Raw genomic sequence first — 22,002 nt, forward strand, 5'->3', positions numbered from 1 at the left:
TAAAATGTTATTGTTATTTATATAGCACGCTTTGAGACAATGATCACAAAGTACTTCACAACAAATTAAGCCAAAAAAAAAAAAAAGATTAAATGCAAGTTAACTAAATGTAAGTCTAAAAAGATGGGTTTTTAGTTGTTTCTTAAAAAGTGACCACTTAGTCCACAGATCTCAAATTTAGAGGGAGAGAGTTCCAGAATAGTTATTAACTGTGCGAAATAGACTCAGAGCAACTGTATCTTCAGTGAGCAAATATGCCTGAATTGCACCAAAACAATTCATATTTGTATTGTTTGAAGAATGCCTTTGAAAAACATTGCATACTAAAGCACTTCTATTGCAACTTTATGGACATCTGCGTGCATGAACGCAGGGGGGTGTCCATCACGTTCTCTACGATGTCAGCTGGAAGGACCGTCACATTGGAGCACATTCAAATTTTATTTGCTTGAGAGTATTTTGTATAAAAATCAGATTGAATTACTTATTTGATCATTACACAAGTTACTGCAATGCCATCCTGGATCATTCCAGCCCACTGCAATACCTTCTTGTTTGAACTTTATCTTTTAATTCTGTATTGAAAGCAAGCCTCCATATCTTATATTATACGATACAACGGCTAATATGAACATGTCTTTTTTTAAGTTAGGTTTAAGCAAAATCATTAACACCTGGTTTGATGCACAGAGTTGTTAGAAAAAACATTATAGGAACGCCGGATCTGTTGGAAACCTGTTGTACTCGTTGCCTCTGGCTGAACTGCCAAGAAAACAAATGCAGTAAAATTATCTTTTGAACAACACTATGTAAATGCAATCCTGTGTATGCTCATGCACATGCCCTCAAATATTTATAGTTTGACCCAAGACATACTTTTTCATGTTCAGTTATAAAAAAGAATACATCAGGATGTCAATACAAGGAGTCTATTATGCCATGCAGTAACAATGAATTTAAAAGTAGTATAAGCCAAGGTTTTTGTAATTCATTAGATTCAATGGCTTAAAATACAATTTTCCTGCAAGAATAGGATGCTTAGATTGTGAGCTTGCATGCTTATAGAAGTGAGGTTAGATGAAGTTTCTCCTCCCAGACAAACTGCACAAAGGCATGGACATATATTTTTGTTATCCCCCTTCTTGGTTTTCTTTCACTCTCTCATTCTTTTTCATCCTTTGTTGCTTTTATTGCATGTTTATATGAATCAATATAACCATCCGTCTGATGAAATTTCACATGTTTTATGTATTGGTACTTGAATGTTGCGTCGCTCAAGTTCAGACTGCTTGAGATGTATTAAGCCGTTTGACTTTGAGTTGACAATTGTGTCAAAACTGTAAAGTAAAAGGTGAGAAGAGGCCTGTAAAAAGGGGAAAATATGCCAAGACGCTTGCTGACAGAATACAAAAAAGAGAAAATCACTTTTAGAGTCGGAAAGACTGCTGCAAAAAAAAAAAGGGAGGGTGATTGACAGGAAGGAGGAGTGACGAAAAGGGAGCGGCTCCATGTGGACTAGTACAACAGAATGGAGAGAGGTAGAAGAGAGAGATTTGGGATTAGAGACAGGAGAATGCCAGGGGGTACAGAAAATGAGTTTTGATTATTCCGACAGTGCGGAGCAGAAATGAGAAACAGAGAAAAAATAGATTAGTTACATGCCCCGGCAACTGTAATAAAATCACCAATATTGGCTCACCATCACAATATTTTAACTGCAGCGTGCTGCTCTAATGTCACATTCTAAATAGACCAAAAGCAACAGTTTCAAAATCTAATTTTCACGTATCTGATTTTGTAACTCCCCACTTCTTCATCAGAAAGCCGCACTTTCAACCATCATGTCACAACAAGCTCTTATTACAGCAAGGGTATGTTAACTAAAAACTTAAAACTTCCAGCTACAGCTAGAGAACTCTAACCAACCTTTGAAGGTTATTACCTCACTCTACAGTCTCCTAATGAAAATCCTGCAGCTAATTAGAGACCTACTGAAAAAGCAGGATGATAAACTGAGAGATTTGGAACCAGCAGGAGTGAACAGCAATTTGTCATTTTTATCCACCGTTACAGCACTGCAGCAGTCCAGGCTGATGCTTACCAGAAAGCAAACTGGGCTCATCTTATTGGAAATCTGACTGCCTGTGCTGGATGTGAATGGACCCATGTAGATGGCAAGAGAGCCGTAGAGGGTGTAAAGAGAATCAACCTTTATTTGAAATGTACGAATGCATCAAAATAAATGGGATCATTTACCAAAGAAAGTTCATAGAAATTGCTAGCATAGGACCCTGTGATATTGTATCCACCTTACTTGATAAAGTAGCTGACAATCATGTCCATTAGCTGGCAGACTCTCAGCCACAACCATGACACTGTTTCTTGATCCACTTACTTTGTCTAGCCTTACAATGTGGCCATTTGGATGGTGGTTTAATGATTTAGCTTTTGGATGTGATTGCTTGACAAGTTGTATAGGCTGGTGCTTTAATAGCCAAAACATTCTGCAGAATCAATTCCCACCCGCTCACCACCAATTTTCACTTTAACAAACTTCTTGTTCCATTCGGATATTCAGTTTTAAGGGGGTTACAGTGTCTGGCTAGTTGCCTGAACAATCAGATGGCTTTTCCTGCATGTTTGTGTATTGGGCTGCCTTTCAGTTTGAACACTTCATCTATCTACCAACTGATATAGCAGATGCTCTCAAAGGATTTGTAATGAAACTGTAATGATGTTGTTTAATTGAAGCAATATTTTTACATATTTTGACTAATTAACTGATGATGAATGAATCTGAAACATTGCTGCAAAACAGCCCATATTGATCTGTCAGCGTGCAACCAGGAGTGCCCTCCCACGCATTGTAAAGCATCAGATCAAACATGACTTTCATCTGAGATTTAAAAACAACAACAACAAAAAATCTTTTGTGCAGTGATGTTGCCAAAGCAAAACGGAGCCAAAGAAATGCCCGGTACTGGACACAGCAGAAAAGGACCAGACCAGAATTGCTGTAGAGAAATAGAGAAATGAAAGGGAGCAGTGTGGGGAGGGATGGAAGAATAATGACAAGAAGGGCCAAATGATGCATCATAAAGAAACAGGAGCTGAAATAGACGAGATAATAACTGAGGAAAAAAACAATAAGTGGGACAAATGGATGACTGTGGCTTTGAGAAAAAGACCTACAAGGAGGGAGGGTATCATCGCCAGCATCTATCACTTTCCCCATTATCCTGTCTGTCCTTTCACACTGTTTAAACTCTCTTAAGACTATGTCCTGCAAACTGTATTTATTCAGAATGTGTACTTTGGGTAGGTATGTGTGCTTTTTTTAGAGCTAGTTTTAAAGTTAAAGGTTTTTTTTGAAATTCTGATGACTTTGCACATGTAGTAAGCTTTTAGGGAATGAATGACAGTCAATACAGTATATCCGCAAATATAGTTTAGGTGTGTGTGTGTGTGTTTCTGTTGTTATCAGTATCAGTCCAGCTTGCAGCAGTCAGAATAGCAATGATTAGAGAGTGCAAGAGGGGGTGTGACATAGGCTTGGTAATGAGCTTTGTGCATATGCAGTTTTATGTGTATGTGCGAATGTAAAGGTGCGCATAGAGCATGATGTTTCGAGCATGTGCATGGGTGCGTGTGCACATGCGTGCATGTGTGTGGGCATTCACTCAGTTTTCTTCCTTCATCCCTGTCAAGTAGCCACTGTGGAGATGGAGGGTTGGAAGAAAGGATAACAAATAGCTGGTAGTTGCTGAGGTCTGCTGGGATGGTGGTTGGAAGCAGCAGCCTGAGGGAAAGATAGAGAGGCCGAAGGAGATGTGGAGGGAAAAATGCAGGATGAGGAATCTAGACGGCATGAATGGAGTGAGTCTAAGTGAGGAATTGAGATTTTAGTGGGGATGAACTATAGAAATGGGAAAGATAGAGACATGAGAAAGGGAGGAGGAGGAATAGTGCTGGAAGAGTAATAAAAATGTTTATTTTCATGTCATAACTAAATAATTAGCTTGTTATCACAAGGAAATGAGCGTTACACCAAGATAACACAGTAAATGAATGCAAAGCAATTACAAAATTAAATTAAAAATGATTAAAATCAGAGGCGTTCTTGGCTTTAATAGTACAACAAAAGGAAGGAAATCATTTATTCCAAGCCTTTTGATAAATTGTTGCACTACAAAAAAACACTTCATGTTTATTCTTTATTGTTGGCTAGCTGTATTCCTGGTGCTCTTTTTTTCTTCTTCTTAGAAACAGTGTGCTTGAAGAAACTCAGCCGTTTTCTCAATTAAATGCGTCTTTACCACAAAGATATTTGTATTTAAGGCTATATTATATTGTATTATAGCTGCTTCTCTTTCCTAGCAACCCTTTACTTATGGTACATTGTTTAAAGGAGGAAGAAAATAACCCCAGTATCAGCTATGATGCTACAGATCTTTTTAAACAGGGGTGCAATGATTAGCACTGTTATTTTACAGCAAGAAAGTCTTGGGTTTGAATCCACCCTCCTGCTGGGCCCTTTCCGTGTGGAGCTCGCACCTTTTTATCCCCACAGTCCAAAAGACTGCATGTGCTGGTTTGGTAAACTGGCTATTCTAAATTGGCCGTGAATGTGAAATGTTGTCTGTCTCTCTGTGATAAACCTGGTAATTGTCTGGGGTGTAGCCTGCCTTTTGCCCTATGACAGCTGGGATAGGCTCCAGCACCCCTGAGACCCTGAACTGGATAAGAGAAAGGAAGGGAGCATGGATATTCTATGCTTGTAGAAGTGGTGAAATCTGCTCTTTGGATATGATTGCAGAAGCAAGTGACAAAAATGCAACATCCAGTTTTCCTGAGTGTGCCCAGGTCCTTTTGTTAGCTTTGTCTCTTTGTGCTATTTTCCTGTCAACACTTTAATTACTGTACACTGTGTAATAAAGGAAGAAAATAGCCTCAATATCAGTACTGCAGACACAATAGATCTTTTTCACAGGAGATCTTTTGACTTGTTTACATTCACATAGACTGAAATGAATGATGGCTTTCAGGGTTTTGGTACAAATGCATGATGGGTCGCTGTCACACTGTCATACCTTGCAATGAAATAGTAGAATGAATAGAAAAGAGATATCGCTAGTAGCTTGTGTTTTTATTTTCCTTTTCCTAGCAGTAACAGGTCCCTATTTGAGTCTGTATTCATTTGATTAGCTTCAGGTTTACTATACCATTACCTGCAAGAGTGTTTGGATAGAACAGGTGGTTAGAGAAGCAATTGACTGGACTGGAAGTTAAAATTCATACAAACACATTCAGCACGCACTCTCTCACACTCTCCAGCAGTCCCATTTATCACATAGTGATGGCTTGATAGCTTAGCCAGTTGGTAGCCCATGTTATAATGTTTAGCCAGCTGTGACGGTTGGCCTAATGACTGGACTGGGTTTATTTAATGGAGCGAAGCCTGCTGGAAATTTGAGATTTGCCAGATTCTTAGAAAATCTGTCAGGGTTGTAAGTAGGGAAAACTGCACCACACACAATAAGAGGCAGGTGGACAAAAACAAGACCACGCATGGGTTCCCTTTGAAAACCTATTGATGGTTTAATTTCAGCGCTTGGCTCAGGCCACTAATGGGACCTGTCAGACAAGTTGTTCCAAATGTGCTGTATCAGAGCAAGTTTCATCCAAACATCATGTAAGCCTTCGTCAAACGACCAAAGCCCATTAACACATGTCACATATGGTTTATATCACTAATTAAGGTGGGATTGATCATCTACTAATTTGTTATTTAGTCCATAGGTATATCAGCAGAAAATAACTACAGACTGATTTATTTTAATAATCACATATTTTTAATGTGTTAGGCACAAATATGATGGATGTGCAGGCTCCAGCTTCTGAAATGGAGGATTTTCTCTGTTTTAAATGATGGGAATTAACTGTGTTGTTATTAGTTACGAGTTAATTGGTTAAACAGGAATTAAACCCTTTATTTAAATTCAGCAGAAGTTTAAAGATGATTAGCCAATGGGTCAATGAGCTTGTCCACAAATCACAAGAATCATCACTCCTCCTGCAGCGTTTTTAGTAAATATTACACACAGTGATCAAGGTCAAGATCATATTAGTCGTTTTACGGCCAATAACCTGTGAACTGTGATAAATCAGATGAGCTGCTATGCCATTGATGCTCTGGGTTTTTTTCTGTCACATTTGGCTCTTTGACTGTATTTTTGGATCTGCTCACCTGTCCAACTGAATGTTAAGCCAATGAGAGAAGCAGCAACATCCCACATTAGAGAATGCACTGACAAAAACATGGCACTGATTAGATCAGACATGGCATGAAAAGGAGGCGAGGTGGGTTGCAAAGCAGCTTTGCATCTGCAAGGCTAAAGCGACTTACATGGAGCAGCCTGTTGATTTGCTATTAGGATTTATAAAAGGGTAACAGCTGATCCATAAGCTGTTCTGCTGGTTGCTGATTCAGCTGTATTTAGTAGGATGCCTGAACAAATGCCATTCAGTTAGTTTGCATATTATATTATTTGTTCTCAGTTGAACATCGGACTTTACAAAAAACACATAGATGCTTAAAGAACGTCCTTACTGACTTTATTCTTTGTGTGCAACTCATGTTATCAGTGAGAGCAGAGGCTGTTTTGACTGCTGTGTTTTGTCACACTGTCATTGGCATCCTATAACTGTTATGTGACGGCTGTGTGCAGGCAGGAAAAGGACCCAAAATGCAGACTCCGAAGACAAAACTTGAACTCAAAACAGCTTTAATGCTGAACTCAAAAAGGGTAACAAAACTAAGACTACAAAATAACCTTACACAGAACACACAGCAAGATAAGGGTAGATCACGACAATGACAAACTGAAACACAGGGCTTAAATACATAGAGGGAGCAATCAGTGAATGGACAACAGGAGGGAAACACAGCTGGGCAAATCAGAACTGACGAGACAAGGAAGCGTAATCTGAACACACTGAGATAAGACAGAGATAAGACAGAGACCTTCAAAGTAAAACAGGAAACACATAACACAGACTGAACAAAGACACAGACTCACATGCAGGCACTACAACAGGGCAGGGCAGACACAGACACTGACTGGACACGGGGATATAGCGGACAGGGAAGACAGCAACTAAGGATTACACAGAGACAAACCATAAGACATAACTCTAACAAAAACCCAAAGACTAGAAATTATAAATAATATAATAAACTCAAAAACCCTGGGTCAACGACCCAGGCATCCTAACAATAACTGACATATGGCTGGAGAACAGCAATGCACTGATCTATGGTGTCTGACATTACTGTACTGAGGAATATAAACAGGAGTGTTGTCAAAGATTAAGTGAGTTTGTTTATTAAATGCATTTTTAAAAAAAGCTGTTGTTCAGCAGCCACGTCTTGCTTTATCTCTAAGTGCAGTTTCGAAGAGCAACTTCTTACGCATTTGTTATACAATCCAGTTTTTTAAAAATGTAAACACTACTTATAGACTTTGTCTCTGGGGTTTGAAGGATCATATAACTGTAAGCATGAAGGAAGGAAAAAAAGAATATCTTGGAAGTTTACAGATTCAACTCTCATGTCTACTGAACTTGCCAAAATGTGATTACCCTTTGAGAAAAGGTTGGCCCACAGTGTACACATACATATTTCATTTTCTCATCAGTTTGTATTGATTGACTGATCCATTGCCAGGTTTCTGCCAGTCAGCGAGGAGGCTGCTGTTGGAACCCCAGTGGGAGTCATCTTAGCATCTGCTGTCAATCAAACTATCGTGTACTCCATCATCGAAGGCAACGAGGGTGGTGAGTAAACTTAGAGCTGGTTATACAGAGTTTTCCTGTGTTCGGTTGTGGAGCTCAAAATCTATCACTGTATGCTCAGGAGACATTATATGACTTCCACTTCATCCTATAAAACGCTACTCACTAGCTGTCGGCATCCCACTCACTAACTGAACATTATGGAACTATATGCCACCCTTCTATCTTTCTTAATTGTTCTGTCTTGTTCTACCCAGGTGTGTTTGCTTTAAATGAAACAACAGGAGTCATTTACACTGCCAAGCCCCTGGACTATGAGACCAATGCCAGCTATGTTTTGAAGGTAGAGGCGGACTCCATGAGAGTGGTGTCTTCAAACCTGCGAGCTCCCTCAAAAAGTAAGTGCCTGATGACAGGACACCTCATGACCTTTTTTAATATACTGGTGCACTATATGGAAAAAAGCACCGGGCCACCTACATGAGCTGGTCAGCTATGAAATGCCATCCAATGAAGCTCCTGGTGCACAGTTTTCTGCTGATGTTAATGCTAGAGGAGTTTTGGACATCTGCTTGTTCACAGTGAGCAGAGCACTGGTAACTTCTGCATAGCTCACCAAACGTCATGAATGAGTTGTTGTGGTTCCTAAATGCTTCCACCTTACAATAACATCACTCACAGATTACCGTGGAATGTCTAGGAGGGAAGATTTAGTATTCTCAAACTGACATCTGGCATCACACATACTTTGTCCTGAGCTCTGACAGGTTAAACATTATTTTCTGACCGGTTCAACATTTGCATTATCATATGCATCTTCATGAGGGAAATGTCACAACACGTTCAGAGCTGCAGTGCATGTGTTAAAACTTTCACCTTGCACACGCTCTACAAAGCTCTACTTTTTATTATACTCTACCTTGTCAGTTAGTCTTGCCTTTAAAGCAACTTTTTCTTCTCGCTTAGATTTCTATCAAAGCTGCAGGTTTTGCCAGTTTGTTGCCCTCACTGTTGATGTTGATTTTTTTTTAAAAAAGCTAGATGTGTGTCTCATTGCCTCTCACTCGAGGTCTCGGCACATGTGCAATTATATAACTGCCTAGAATTTATTTCTCAAATGTCAAAGAGTGTTTGCTATGATCAAAGTGGGAAAATAAGCTGGCAAGCGGGTTGGAAGATTGAAGATCATATCTGTAAAGCTGTAACTTTTTCCAGTCTGTCCCAAGCATTGGTACTCAGTGATCTGTGCAGGTCAGTTCAGTGGTAAACCAGCTGTAATCTAAGTTTTCAAGTCTTTCTTTTTACTTTTTTTGTTGCCACAATTGCATGTGAGATCAAGTGTTGACTAAAACTGAAATTGTGGCTTTCCTTCCCCTCTTTAATTGTTTCTGCCTCTTGTTTCTGCAATTTCCATCTGCCTGCTGGTGTTTTTGCTTTGAAAACATATCTGCATTCTTCTTAATTGATGTTCAGCTACCAAGGTCTCTCTTCCTTAATTATAGTGTTTACCACATGCTGTTCTTGTTTCATTTAAACGATTTGAATTGAAGAATTCTGCTGGGATTAAAGCTACAAGTCATTGTAGTCATTAGCAGAACTCCTTCAGTTCTTCTTGGTGCGCATTTTAATCAGGAAACAAATCAATAGGAGATTTCAACAATATGTTAATCCTGCTTCTTAATTCAAGTGAAGATATGGCTTGAAACTATATGTTTTGCACTTGTGTTTTAAGGATGCCTGTTAAAGATAAGCTGAATATTGTTTGCTTTATACTGTCAGCAGTGCAAGTTTATTAAGGGAATTTTTTTTCTTCTTTTGTCTGTATTGAAGTAAACAAAAGTTCACAATCCTGGGTTTGTGCTGTCTTTCTGACATGATTCACCTTTTAACCCTCGGGTTGATTTATTATGATGCAGTTTTCCGTGGGTGTGATTCTGAATTTCTTGTTCATGGCCAGATAAAGACTGAATGTGAGTCATTCTGAGGTACAATTAACAAATAGAAAACACAGTAGCTTATACTGAATATTTAAAGGATATGTAAGACATTTAAAGCAGCTTTTTCTGTGTGTGTGTTTTCAGTACTAAAACATGAATTATTGATGCAAAATCTGGTTTGTAATCTTGGCAAAGACATTGCTTGTGAAGACAGTTGCCTTGGAAAGGCCAAGACGTCTCTGATGCGGTCAGTTATCATTAAGGGTTGAGATTTCTTGACACATGTCTCAAAAATCAGATCAGATCCTTCAGGTCAATGTTATTGCTCCATTACTTGCATACTCCACATTGAGAAGTGTCTTAAATATCTCACTACATACTTTCAGATGATGAACTTGAAGTCCTTTAGTCATTGTTCACTTAACTAACCCATGTTTTGAAATCCTTTGAATGCCCTGAAAATGCAGTTTGTTTTCCAGCTTCTCAATGCAATACATAGAACATTCATTGAACAGTCTCGGTACCACAGCACATACCACAGCACGCCAATGACTTTTTAGGGACATTTGAATCAAAATGGAAGCATAGATGTTTGGGATGGTTTGCAATACCAAAGTTTTTTAATGAAATCTGATGAGAGCCCACCATCAGAGTACTGATGAAAGAGATGAGGAGATTATTTTAATCAGATTTTTCATTCGAATCTTCTAATTGTAGCCGAATTAATCATAGCTGTTGATGAAGGGAAATGCTTGTGATTAGTTACTTTAACTCGGAGCTTTTCTTTTGTTTTTGGTGTTTTTTGGGGGGGTTGGTTGGTTGGGAGAGGTTTTTTTTCACCTTTGCTAATGGTGGCAATAAGTTGTAACTCTAGCTGTAAATTTTAAACTCTTATTCATTGTCAGACAAGTTTTGGATACACCAACTTGCCTATACTGTACATATGCACTTCCTAGGAGTACGCAATGTGCTTTTAACATAAATCTAAATCAAGTGGCATTCTTTTAGAAGCTATGACCAATGAGCGGATATGATAATATGAACGTAAACCACAAAAATCAAACTTTCAAATCAATTTGAAACACCTAATAACACTGAAACAATACATTTGTAAGCAATAAATTGGACAAAAAATGCCAAATGTAGCAAAAATAATACAAATTAAAACAGATATATGCAAATTGAAATAGTCTGAAGTTTCAATAAATACTTAAAAAATTACAATTTTCTGGCAGTTATTTTATGATTCAAGTTTTACAGGGCCAAAAAGAAAGTGATCAAATCTAAAAGGGATGTCTTGAACTCATAACATGGATCAGAGTAAATCTGATTAATGTTCCACAACCTGAAACACATCTGTTATGCGACACAGGCATAGACTCTATATAAAATATGATGTACTCACTGGGACGTCTCCTTTTGGTTTGTGAAGCTCCATTTTGAACCTTGACCATAGTATTTTAGGCCATTGCTATTATTTTAGCTATCGGCTAACTCTAGCTAGCTCGATTAACAATCTGCTGACGTGAACCTGAAGGATGAAATTACTGGTGCTACAGCACTGCAGCCAGTCAAGCTTGTGCTTGTCCTTGTATGTGTTTCACAAAAGCACTCCTTTATGGAAAAGTGTATCACAATGTGTATTTTGTGTTTCTGTTTTCTAGCTAACACAGCTAAAGTGGTGATTGATGTCCAGGATGAAAATGACCATGCGCCAGAATTCACTAGACCTCTCTACATTGGAGGAGTTGCAGAAGACTCCAAAACCTTCACCTCAGTCTTGCAAGTACAGGTACAACTACACAAAGATATGCCTATTAACACAAATAGCATAAAACACACAGTTCAAATTGCTAATTACAGTAGAGGCTTAAAACAAGACCCCGATTTATGTACTTTGTAGGCTTGTAGTATGGATTTTACTATATTGTAAGGTACTGCTTACACAGTGCTTGTTTGGAAATAGATTTTTTTTCTTGTTTTAAAATTATTCAAGTATTACAAAAATCATGATTGATAGGTATGTTTTTTCTTTCTCTGTTGATTGAGAAATCTCTCTGTTTCCCTTTGGTATACCTGACTCTGCTACAAAGATTCATGTAACTGTAAACAACTTGAGCGTATTATTAAAATGCCTTTCAGGACCCTAAATGGGTCACGGAGCCTATCTCTTTCAGCCTCTATCTTAGAAATTGCAATATGTTTTAATGAGCCTGGATGCCACAAGAGACCCAGTCAGGGTCCCTGGCAGAAAAGTATGCGCTTTAATATTTCATTACTGTTTTTAAGATCATTCTTAGATATTCCTCCTTCATTAGATCATTCCAGCGAGAGTGACAGGAACGATGAGAGCATCAGGAGAGCATGTTTCACAAGTTCAGACGATGTGCTTTTCTCACTCATGAACCGAGTGTCTCAATTTGCTATTCCTCTGCTTCAAACACCTGAGGTTTGGGGCTTACATATGGGTTTTGTATGGGTTAGAACTATGTTTGGTTGAAGCTGGATTACAGGAACCAGCTTTTTAAACAATTTAAATAAACTGAGAGAGAAAAACTGGTTGCAGGCTCAATTGCCACAGAGTGAGGCAATATATCTAAAGGTTAAAGGAGGAGAAAGGATTGATGGTTAGATAAGAAGAGCTGACACCCTGCTGAGAGACAAACTGACTGGACTGAAAAAAAGCAGGGAAGACATACATGATCTATGATGGATGAATAGATAACAGCAGGGAGTGACTAGAAAGATGGACAGGGATGCTAGCTGTACACATGGTAGCATCAAAATGAAAAAGGGAGTGAGACAAAAGCTTCAGAGTAACTTTGAGAAATGTGCTTTTCCAATCTTAATTATGAATAATCCTATCCCATCTGTCTGAAGCATGCAAATCGTCTTCTTCAGACAAAATGGTTTTTTTTGTCTGTGTGTTGCTACATGCAGGACGTTTCTGCCTTTAGGGTTTACAATTTGCACATGGAGGAGTTGATGTGTTATTTTGTCCCTCAGAGGATGCCATAATTCAAATATTGATTAGACTACATCAGAAATCAAGCTCAGTCATCTCCATTATTTTTTTCTAAATTCATTAATTTCACTTTTTGCCCGTTAAAAATGTTTTTCCAGATGCACTTCTGCCTCCGTAGTGTGGTGGTTTACATATTTGCTTGGCAAAATAAAATCACTGGTTCACTTCCAGCTGGAGACATAAATCCCCTTTGGGGTTGTGTAAAACTGCTAAATCATACATGCAGAACTATGTGATGTGGTAAACCCAGCTGAATGTAGCTATTTCTACTTTTCCAGCTGTGTAAATCTTTGACATTTAAGCTTCTTTCTCTCTTTTAACTAGTGTGTTGACCAGAAATTGCCTTAAAGCAAACCCCTGCTTGGTGAGGTTGTGTTGTTATGGGTACTGATAAAATGAAAATATACTAGACAGAAAGTCCAGCTTTAATAATCCATCAGAGTTTCCAGTGCTGGGACTTTTTTTTTCCTCCATCAAGGCAATTACAAGGTAAACAGCAGAGCTACAATCCAATCTTTTTTTTTTTCTTTTTTTTTTTTAATGGGAACAGCATCTGTTTGATCAGGATGCATCGCTAGATGATGCATCGTTGCTTCTGGGTTGAGTACTACCTTGCTCACCAAGTGCTGGCGTCATCTGTGCAAAATGCTTCTGAATAATTCTTAGGTGTGCAGGGCATGAGTATATTAAAATGTTTGCAGCTATTGCTCAATTATTCATTTGTGCCCACATATTTCATGTTTACAGGAAGTTGGGTAAGTGTACAGGTGCAAAGGCAAATAAACTGCGACTTTAGAACGACACAGACCTGCTTGGATTTGGACATATCTCTTCATAGGTGCAGCAGAGAGACCTGCACCCTGTACAGTTTAAAGCAGCTCTTCTCACTAGTGCACATTTTAATGTATTGCTGAAAAGTTACCCTCATCTCTGCAAGGATGAACCCAGAAAATGAAAAAAGATGTATACATTTGTTCTTCCTTCAGTACGCCCCCCTTCCCGATCTCATCTTTCTCCTTATTACCTTTGTTTCTTTTTTGTTGCTTCTTTATTCCCTAGCTATGAAAAAAAACATTTTACTTTGTTTTTATCTACCATATCTTACCTTTGATGTGGCGGGTGTCTATATCTACATTTCTAGCCCTTCTTATAATAACCCTGCATAAAATCAATGTCTGTCTGAGAGTGTGTCTGGATTTTAATGTGAGATTTGCATGTATATTGAACAAGGGAGAGACATGATAGTTAGCCAGAATCATAGATTAAATGATCTGCTCAGATTTCAAAGGATTCTTTTTACCCTTCCTCTGATTCAGAATTATATCACATTAAAAAAAATGAAAGAACTGAAAGCCTTTGAACAGGTTTTAAAATCCAGAAAAGCAAAAATAATATGTGACCTCATGATGAGTAAAAGCTGAGACACACTATCAGTCCTGCGCTACTCAGTGTACATGACAGTGTCTTGTATAGTGTCAAACTCCTGGACTGAAATGATGATGGTAAGGAGGCAAAGAGCAGACCAACAGCATTATAATAATTACAGCATATGGAATTTGTTTTACAAAAAACCCCAAAAAGACAACAGTGGCTTGATCATAGTGTTTGTGTGCATGATGATGATGACATTTCATAATGACAGTGATTATGGTAATGCTTGGCAGTGTAATTATGATCACAGTAATACCATCTAATGGTCCTTATTTTTCTTATTTTCCAGGCCCTGGACAAAGACACTGGTAACTACAGTTCTATAATATACCGTCTGATCGTCCCCCCTCCAGCTAGTAAAGACACTAAAGACACCAAAGATGGCTTTATCATTGAACCGTACAGCGGCGTTGTGAAGACTGCTATCATGTACCGCAATATGAGGAGGTCGTATTTTAAGTTTGAGGTGGTTGCTACAGACAACTATGGTCAAGGACACAGCAGCAAAGCAGACATAGTGGTATGTATAATTTATGTTTTTTTCACAATGATTACTTTTTAATGGCAGGTTTACGATTACTTTTTTTAAGGCGTCCAACCTAAAATGAACTGGGTGACATGATTAGTGCAATGAGATTTTTATTGCTCATAGGATAGTGTGAAGGAAGCTGCACTGAAAGGATAGTTTTCCAAGCTGCTAATGACTTCTTACTGGAACAAGTAAACACAGCAAAACGATGCCTGCAGGGAGAAATCGTCTTTGGTTAACTAAAGCTAATGAGAGAGTAGTTTGAACTCATTTTTCTAAAAAATATGACAAGAGTGAGAGTGCCCATTTCATAAGAAACCCTTATGAAATGTAGTACAAAAACATCACATATTAGTAAAAAAATGTTGCTCATCTGAGTTCCTACTTGTTCGCACAAAGGTCCCACATAAGGCAAAAAAAATAACACATCCCACTTTAATCTCTGCATCTTGTGTCTACTAGTCTGACACCTGCCTTTAACCTAAAAAATTATAGTCTAAGGTTGCTCAGTTAACCACGTCACTTCTAAAGAAGGCTTGATTTGTGAATAATTAATACATGTGACTAATTTACATCCAATATAGTCAAGTTAATTGCTTGCAGGTTCTGTAGTACCCTAGACAAAATAATGGCAAAGTACACTATGCAAATATGAACGTAGTCCAACCACCAACAAGCTATAAAAAAATATGTAATCAAACTGCTAAATTACATGTGCTCCACTGCTCCCTTACACTGCCACATACATCCTTTAGCAGGTAAGTGTAAAAACAAATTCAATTTGTGGCAAACCTGAAGCACATTTTGTGTGCTGTAGAAGGGAAATGTTATTCATTTGACTGCATTTACAAACATGTGGAAGTTCTGTCTGTTAAGATGCACCGAAATCAGAGCACAGGATGTTATTTTTGGTTTATTTTAAGTGCTTCAGCAGGTTTTTATCTCAGTTTTCCTCTCCTGTTGTGTAGGTGTCAGTCGTGAACCAGCTGGACATGCAGGTCGTTGTATCAAATGTCCCTCCTACGTACGTGGAGAAAAACAAAGAGAAGCTTCTGAGGTAACGTTTGATGCTTTTGACAATAGAGCAAAAAGCTTGGGTTTAACCATTTGTACATCCAACTTGATGAATGTAGTTTATCTAAGAAAGAAAAAAATCTGTAGGAAGAGTTTTGGTGTTTGCAGAGGCAAACTTCTAATCCTCTCTGAAGCAGTGGATTTTAATAAACGGTCCTGCACTTAAATATATGAAGGTCAGGTGTTTTCATTCCTGCTGAAATGTGTGGCATCAACACACCAAGATTGAAAGAGCTCTATTTGAAATAAATAATTTCACTCTAAGAGAAATCATCCCTTATTTTAACCGACTGCCAGCAGGAGCCTCCTGGTAACTATTCCAGCTGTCAAAGGGCATGGCTGCACACCAGAAAGAGATCAATTTGACCTGTGTGTCAGGTGTGCCAGAAAAAGTCTTTGCTGTCCAAAAACCTTATTAAAGCAAAAGTACAGTTTTGCAAAGAACTTTTAGTCCTTTAGAAGAATCTTCTCTGGACGAAAAAAACATTAAACATAGCAGTGTTTGGCCAAAGAAGCAGTAAATTGTTCTAGCACATACCAAAGAAAGCTTTTTACAAAAGGAACTTCATATGTAAAGTATAGTAGTGGTGGAAGCCTTATAGCTTGTGTCCAAGTATAATAATGGGATGGCTTTGTCAAAGTCTACGTATGAATCCCAGAGGGATTGAGAGGGATGGGAATGGACTTCAGACAGGCAGTATATACAGGAACATCAAGTGTGCAAAAGGTTGTTTTTTATTTGCTAAAGAGAGAAATACTAGCTTGGTATGTTAACATACCTTTAGCCCTTTAGCAATATAGCTTGGTAATGGTATCTTGAGCGTCAAAACAGTAAGGGCTAATAGTTCTCTGAAGGTTCTCGGTCATCCAGGTCATCGTAGTCTAAGGACCTGGGAAAGAAAAGCATCTGGACTTTCCTTGAAGACTCTTCACCTCTCATCGAGAAGCTTCTTCAGTTCTAAGAGAAAGCATCTGGGCTCGTGCAATTAGGTAGAGGATCAATAGGGCTTCCATGACTCTCTTGGGGACACTCCCAAAGGGCTTACAACCTGGGACTCTCCACCAGTTTCTCGTAGAACTGAAGAAGCGTCTCGGATGAGAGGTGAAGCGTCTTCAAGGAAACTGAAGTCCAGATGCTTTTCTTTCCAAGCTCCTTAGACAATAAAGGAGCTTGGAAAGAAAAGGGATATACTTTTTGACACCTTTTTCACTTGGTGCTTGGATAATGTGTTTTACTAGATTTGATAAGACAGATCAAAACTAGACTGCTGGTTACCTTAAAATACTTACCTGCAGTGTCATCAAGTAGCAAGGTAACAAAAGTGAAAGACAAATCAAGCTCTGTGCAAGCAACAAGAAGAGAACTCTTGTAAAAGTTTTCAGACTAAGTGTACTTTTCAGCATTGAAATTAAGTTTTAGTCACAAATTGATTTATTTCGAGTTTGCACAGTTTGAAGTCCTTGTATTGATTTAGCGATGGTGTCTCCCCACAGGAGGGACTTAAACTCTAATTGTCGCATGGGGTTTTCAACAGCAGTAGTTAAAGAGCAAAAACACTCTTGTCTTTAAATTTTAGATGTGCTCTTATAATGATTTCCGAAAATGTCCTTGTAAGAATAAGATCTCAAGTGTTTCATTAAATTAGAACACAATCTCTATAACAGTCACATGCAAACCACCACAGTTACAGAGTGCACAATGGCAATTGTTCGTTTTTAATTGACGTTAAGAGCTACTAGTTTTAATACAGTGCTGTGCAAAAGTATTGAGCTCCCTTTCATTTCTTTGCAGTACTAACAAGCTCGAAAGTGAATATTACCACTTTTATTCTTCAAAACAGCCTCAACTCTCTCTGAATTTTTTTTTAGTTTTTGTAAAATCTTTGCATAGTCTTCAGGAATAGTTCTCCAGGCTTCTTGAACAACATTCAGAGCTCTTCTTTGGATGTTGGCTGGTTTTTGTTGTGTTCTCTGCCAAGATGATCCTACACTGCATGAGTTTCAGGCTCATGGGAGGCCAATCCATGACTGATAATGTTCCACTGTGTGTTTTTCTATCCAGGTATGCTTTTGCTACACCGGCAGTCTGCTTGGCATCAGTGGCATGCTGAAAAACAAAACCAATCCCACTCAGATACTTTTCAGATAGCACTGCATGGTGGATCATAATCCCCAGTACATTTCTACATTCATAATCTCATCAGTTCTACCACGTTGTAGATACATTGAGACACTCACCTCTCTCCTGACCTCCATAAATACTGATTGCAATTTCAGTTAAAAGTTCATCAGACCTGTGTCCACTGCTTTTGACTCCACTTCTTTTGTAATTTGTGTAATTTCTCCACTGAAACCATTTCTGATGAGGCTGACACAGGACAGCACACCTGTCCTGTGTCATGTTTGCTGAGTCTTTCCTGTTTTATTGACTGCCACATACAGTTCACCTGCTGTAGATAATTTTTTAGGCATGCCAGTTTTTCTTTTGTCATCCACTTGTCCAGGTTTCTTTCCTTTTTTTCTGTCCTTGAATGATTCATAGGTCAGTTATTGCCTAACAAACAAACAAACAAACAAACAAACAAACAAACAAACGTAAAAGAACAATTTCTCTGTAAGTGGTCAGCCAGAAGAAGTGGGATGAAAACAACAGCCAGTATCCAAAGAAAAACTCTGAAAGCCTGGAGAACTATTGCTCAAGACCACTTTAAAAATTGAAAGAAAATCTGGTTACTTGGAAGCAAAATAGAAAGAAATGAGCGGTAACTAAAAACTTTTTCACAGTACTGAACAGCTTTTGTATTGTTTTCTCTTTTGTTGAGAGCAATTTTAAAGGGTATTTGAAAGCCTCTAACAGCAAACATTAGCTATTTTGTTACCTATGCTATCCGTCATCCCCTTTTTCTGCCTCCTACTCTCTCTACATTCTGTAAAATATCACTTGCTATATTCAAAGTACCTGACCTTATCCCCACATCAGTGGCAGCTGGAAAGTAAAACACTAAATGCATTTTCTTTTGTGTGACGACAGTCAAGCAAAACACAAAATGCGTAAATCACTGCATGATATGATATTTTATATACACAGTCAACAGTGGGCCTTTCTGTGACACGTAGCAAATACTCTGCACAGCTGGTGCTGGACTGATGCTTTGTTTTGCCTCGCAAATACAGTATAATTTGTTAATGATGTTTTAAAGCACTTGTCATCTTTTCTGTCTGATTCACATGCACATGCACATGCAGACACACATGAGTTAGAGTTCCTGCTGTGAGCAGGTGTTTCTGGGAGGACAGAAATCAATACTGCTCAGCAGGAGTCTGCCTGGCTGACAGGATTTTTTTAAAATGTGCATGTGGTGGTGTGTGTGTATGTATGTGTGATGTGGTGTGTTTGGAGTCTGACGGCTTTGTCTGTCCATATATATGAGAACTTGTTTGGATCTAAGAAACAGTATTTTTCTCTACATTAATGTGTGTATGTGGATGTCATGCTGGGAATACTGAAGGGGTTATAATGCTTTGATGCTGTATATCAAAATCCAATCTTTTCAATCCTCAGCATTTTGGAACGCTATGTCCAGGAACAGATACCAGGAGCAAAGGTTGTCGTGGAAACCATCGGGCCTCACCGCCATGGGGATGGGATGGAGCAGGAAGACTACACCAAGTCAGACCTTATGATTTATGCCATCGACCCACTGACGAATAGAGCTGTATCAAGGCAGGAGCTCTACAAGTAAGAACTTTACCAACAAGCTAGCTTTATATGTAGAAAAGAACAGAAACTAATCTACGTGGCTTTGCAATTAAAACTGGGTTAGGCTACATCCTATAGTTGTGTTGTACATGTACAATAACAATAAAGGGCTATTCTATGCAGTCATGGTAAAAAGTAAGTTTATACATATCAGGACATAATAATTTATTTTCTTGTCCTTAGCAGCTCTTAAAATTCACAGGTGAACCACAACACATGACATATTACACCATGCTATCATTTATTGAACAAAAACTGAGCCAACATCCAGAGACAGTGTGTGAAAAACTAAGAACAACCCAATGGTTGAGTAGCTAGAACCATCTTTAACAGCAATAACTTGAAGTAATTGTTTTCTGTGTGATTTTTCTCCGTCTCTCACATTGTTGCAGGGGGTTTTTCTTTATAGAAATGCTTCAGTTCATTGAGATTTTGCAGGCAGTCGTTTATCCTCCTACATTTCAGTTGTGCTGAGGTCTCGACCTTGACTAGGCTATTGCAACCCTTTGTTGCAGACTTGCTGCTGTGTTTGGGATCATTGGTCTGCTTTACCCACTTTAGCTGTCAGTTTTGATGCATGCTCAATCATCCAGGTAATTAAACGCCAAAAAGTTGATTCTGTTCATCTGGACGTAGCGTTTTCAGTGGGAGAAATGTTTCAGCACTCATCCAAGTGACTTCTTCAGTCTCAGCTGACTGCAGGTTTACCAACCTTATAAGCAGTACATTTGCACAATGACTGAACCTAGCACAACTGATGAACAATGTGCTGTGAGGTCAGTTCCTTGATATGCTAATTGTCATGACCATTGATCAGCAACCACTGGTCGAAGACCATCTATCAATGGCCATGAGTACCATTCACAGAGAGCTGGGGAATGTCTGCAATCACAGCATTGTAAGATGGTGACAGATGAATTAGGCGCTAAACCCCCCTAATTTGGGGTTTGAAAGCCACAGAGACGCAGTGTTGAGAGAAAATACATCTAAATGGTTCTGATACTTCTGACACATTTGGGACCACTAAGGGTTTTTTCTTAGGCAGCAGTTGTCACTTGGATGAATGATGAAACATTTCTCCCACTGAAAATGCTACATCCAGATGAACAGAATCAGCTTTTTGGGATTCAACTGTCAGAGTGATGGCCTCACTTTTGACTGTAGAATACTTATAAAAGCATGTACAGTATACAGAGCAGTTCATGGTCGACTCAGTGACTACAAGAGGCCCAAATCCTGTGGCTGAAAAAGAAGCCCACATCATCATACCTGCATCACTGTGCTTGACAGTCAGCATGTGCTTCAGTTTCTACCCAATATGACGCTCTGCATTTTGACCAGATATCTGCACTATGATCTTGTTTGTCCAAAGGCCATTCCTCCAGATGTCTTGTGGTTTCCTCAGATTCAACCTAAACTGTTCAACTATATCCCGTTTTAGAGAGAAGATGCTTTCTTTGACAATCCTTACAAACAGGCCATATCCCTTTAGTCTTTTTCTAATTGCACTGTCTTGTATTTTAACATTTAACTTGCTAACTGAGGCTTTTAAAGTCTGAGATGTAGCTCTTGGGTTTTTCAAAATTTCTGACCTTGGGTTGAATTTGCAGGTAAGATTGGCAACTGCCTTGAATGTTTTTTACTTATAAATAACATTTCGTACTGTAGAATGATGGACAATTTGATGGGCATTCAAATTGTTTTGAAATCACTTTATAACCCTTTTTCAGATTGATGGGCAACAACAATTGCTTTTTTGATGTCAGTAACACTCAGCTGAATGCTTCAGAGCAGCAAACTGCCAAAACCTCTCCTTTTATAGAGGTGCTCACACTGGCTGATGATCTGTTAATCAAGTTGCATTTTATTAACACCAGCTGGCTGCTGCCCTTCAATTCCTGTGGAAGCAGTAAGGGTGTGTTTTGGCCTAGTATTTGTTAAATAAATAATGAATTTGTGTAATATTTCATGTGTTGTTGTTCTCCTGGGTTTTTATTTACCAGATTTTAAGACCTGTTAAGGACCCAAACATTTCTATTATATTCTAATTCATAAAATATTTGAGTTTTAAAGGGTATTGTTTCCTTTTATGTGACTGTATGTTTAAAGAATATATACTGATCATTTAGTTGATGGTAATTCAAGTCTGAGGGGGAACTCAGGTCTGTCACCTTTTCTTGGCTCTATTTTAGGCTTCAGATAATCTAGCCCATGACATGGGTCTTAAGCCTTTTTAGACAGGATCAGGTGAGTAGCTTAAAGAGCAAGTAAGAGTGGTCTCAGTGGCCTTTTGGGTTGAGAAGAGGGCCTTTTACCCAGGAGTGCCAGGTCTGAATCTGTAGACTGCATCAAAAAGATGATGTGTAGTTTCAAATAACTGGGAAGGCCAAATTGCTCAGCTAGAGGTTTCACAAACCAGTGGATGATGTCCCATTGGCTACAACTGTCTTTT

General features: G+C 38.6%; 1 protein-coding gene across 5 annotated transcripts in view; it reads left to right on the plus strand.

The window, feature by feature from the left end:
- Window positions 1-22,002, plus strand: part of LOC113019379 (protocadherin-15-like) — a 248,355-nt gene that overhangs the window by 186,756 nt on the left and 39,597 nt on the right. For all 5 annotated transcript variants that reach the window (XM_026163064.1, XM_026163065.1, XM_026163062.1 and 2 more), the window contains exons 27-32: window positions 7,727-7,836; window positions 8,052-8,192; window positions 11,396-11,523; window positions 14,477-14,707; window positions 15,685-15,773; window positions 19,353-19,529. In XM_026163064.1, coding sequence (XP_026018849.1) covers window positions 7,727-7,836; window positions 8,052-8,192; window positions 11,396-11,523; window positions 14,477-14,707; window positions 15,685-15,773; window positions 19,353-19,529 — 876 coding nt within the window. The remainder of the gene's footprint in view (window positions 1-7,726; window positions 7,837-8,051; window positions 8,193-11,395; window positions 11,524-14,476; window positions 14,708-15,684; window positions 15,774-19,352; window positions 19,530-22,002) is intronic.

Source organism: Astatotilapia calliptera, chromosome 3, assembly GCF_900246225.1.
Source record: "Astatotilapia calliptera chromosome 3, fAstCal1.2, whole genome shotgun sequence".
NCBI lineage: Eukaryota > Metazoa > Chordata > Actinopteri > Cichliformes > Cichlidae > Astatotilapia > Astatotilapia calliptera.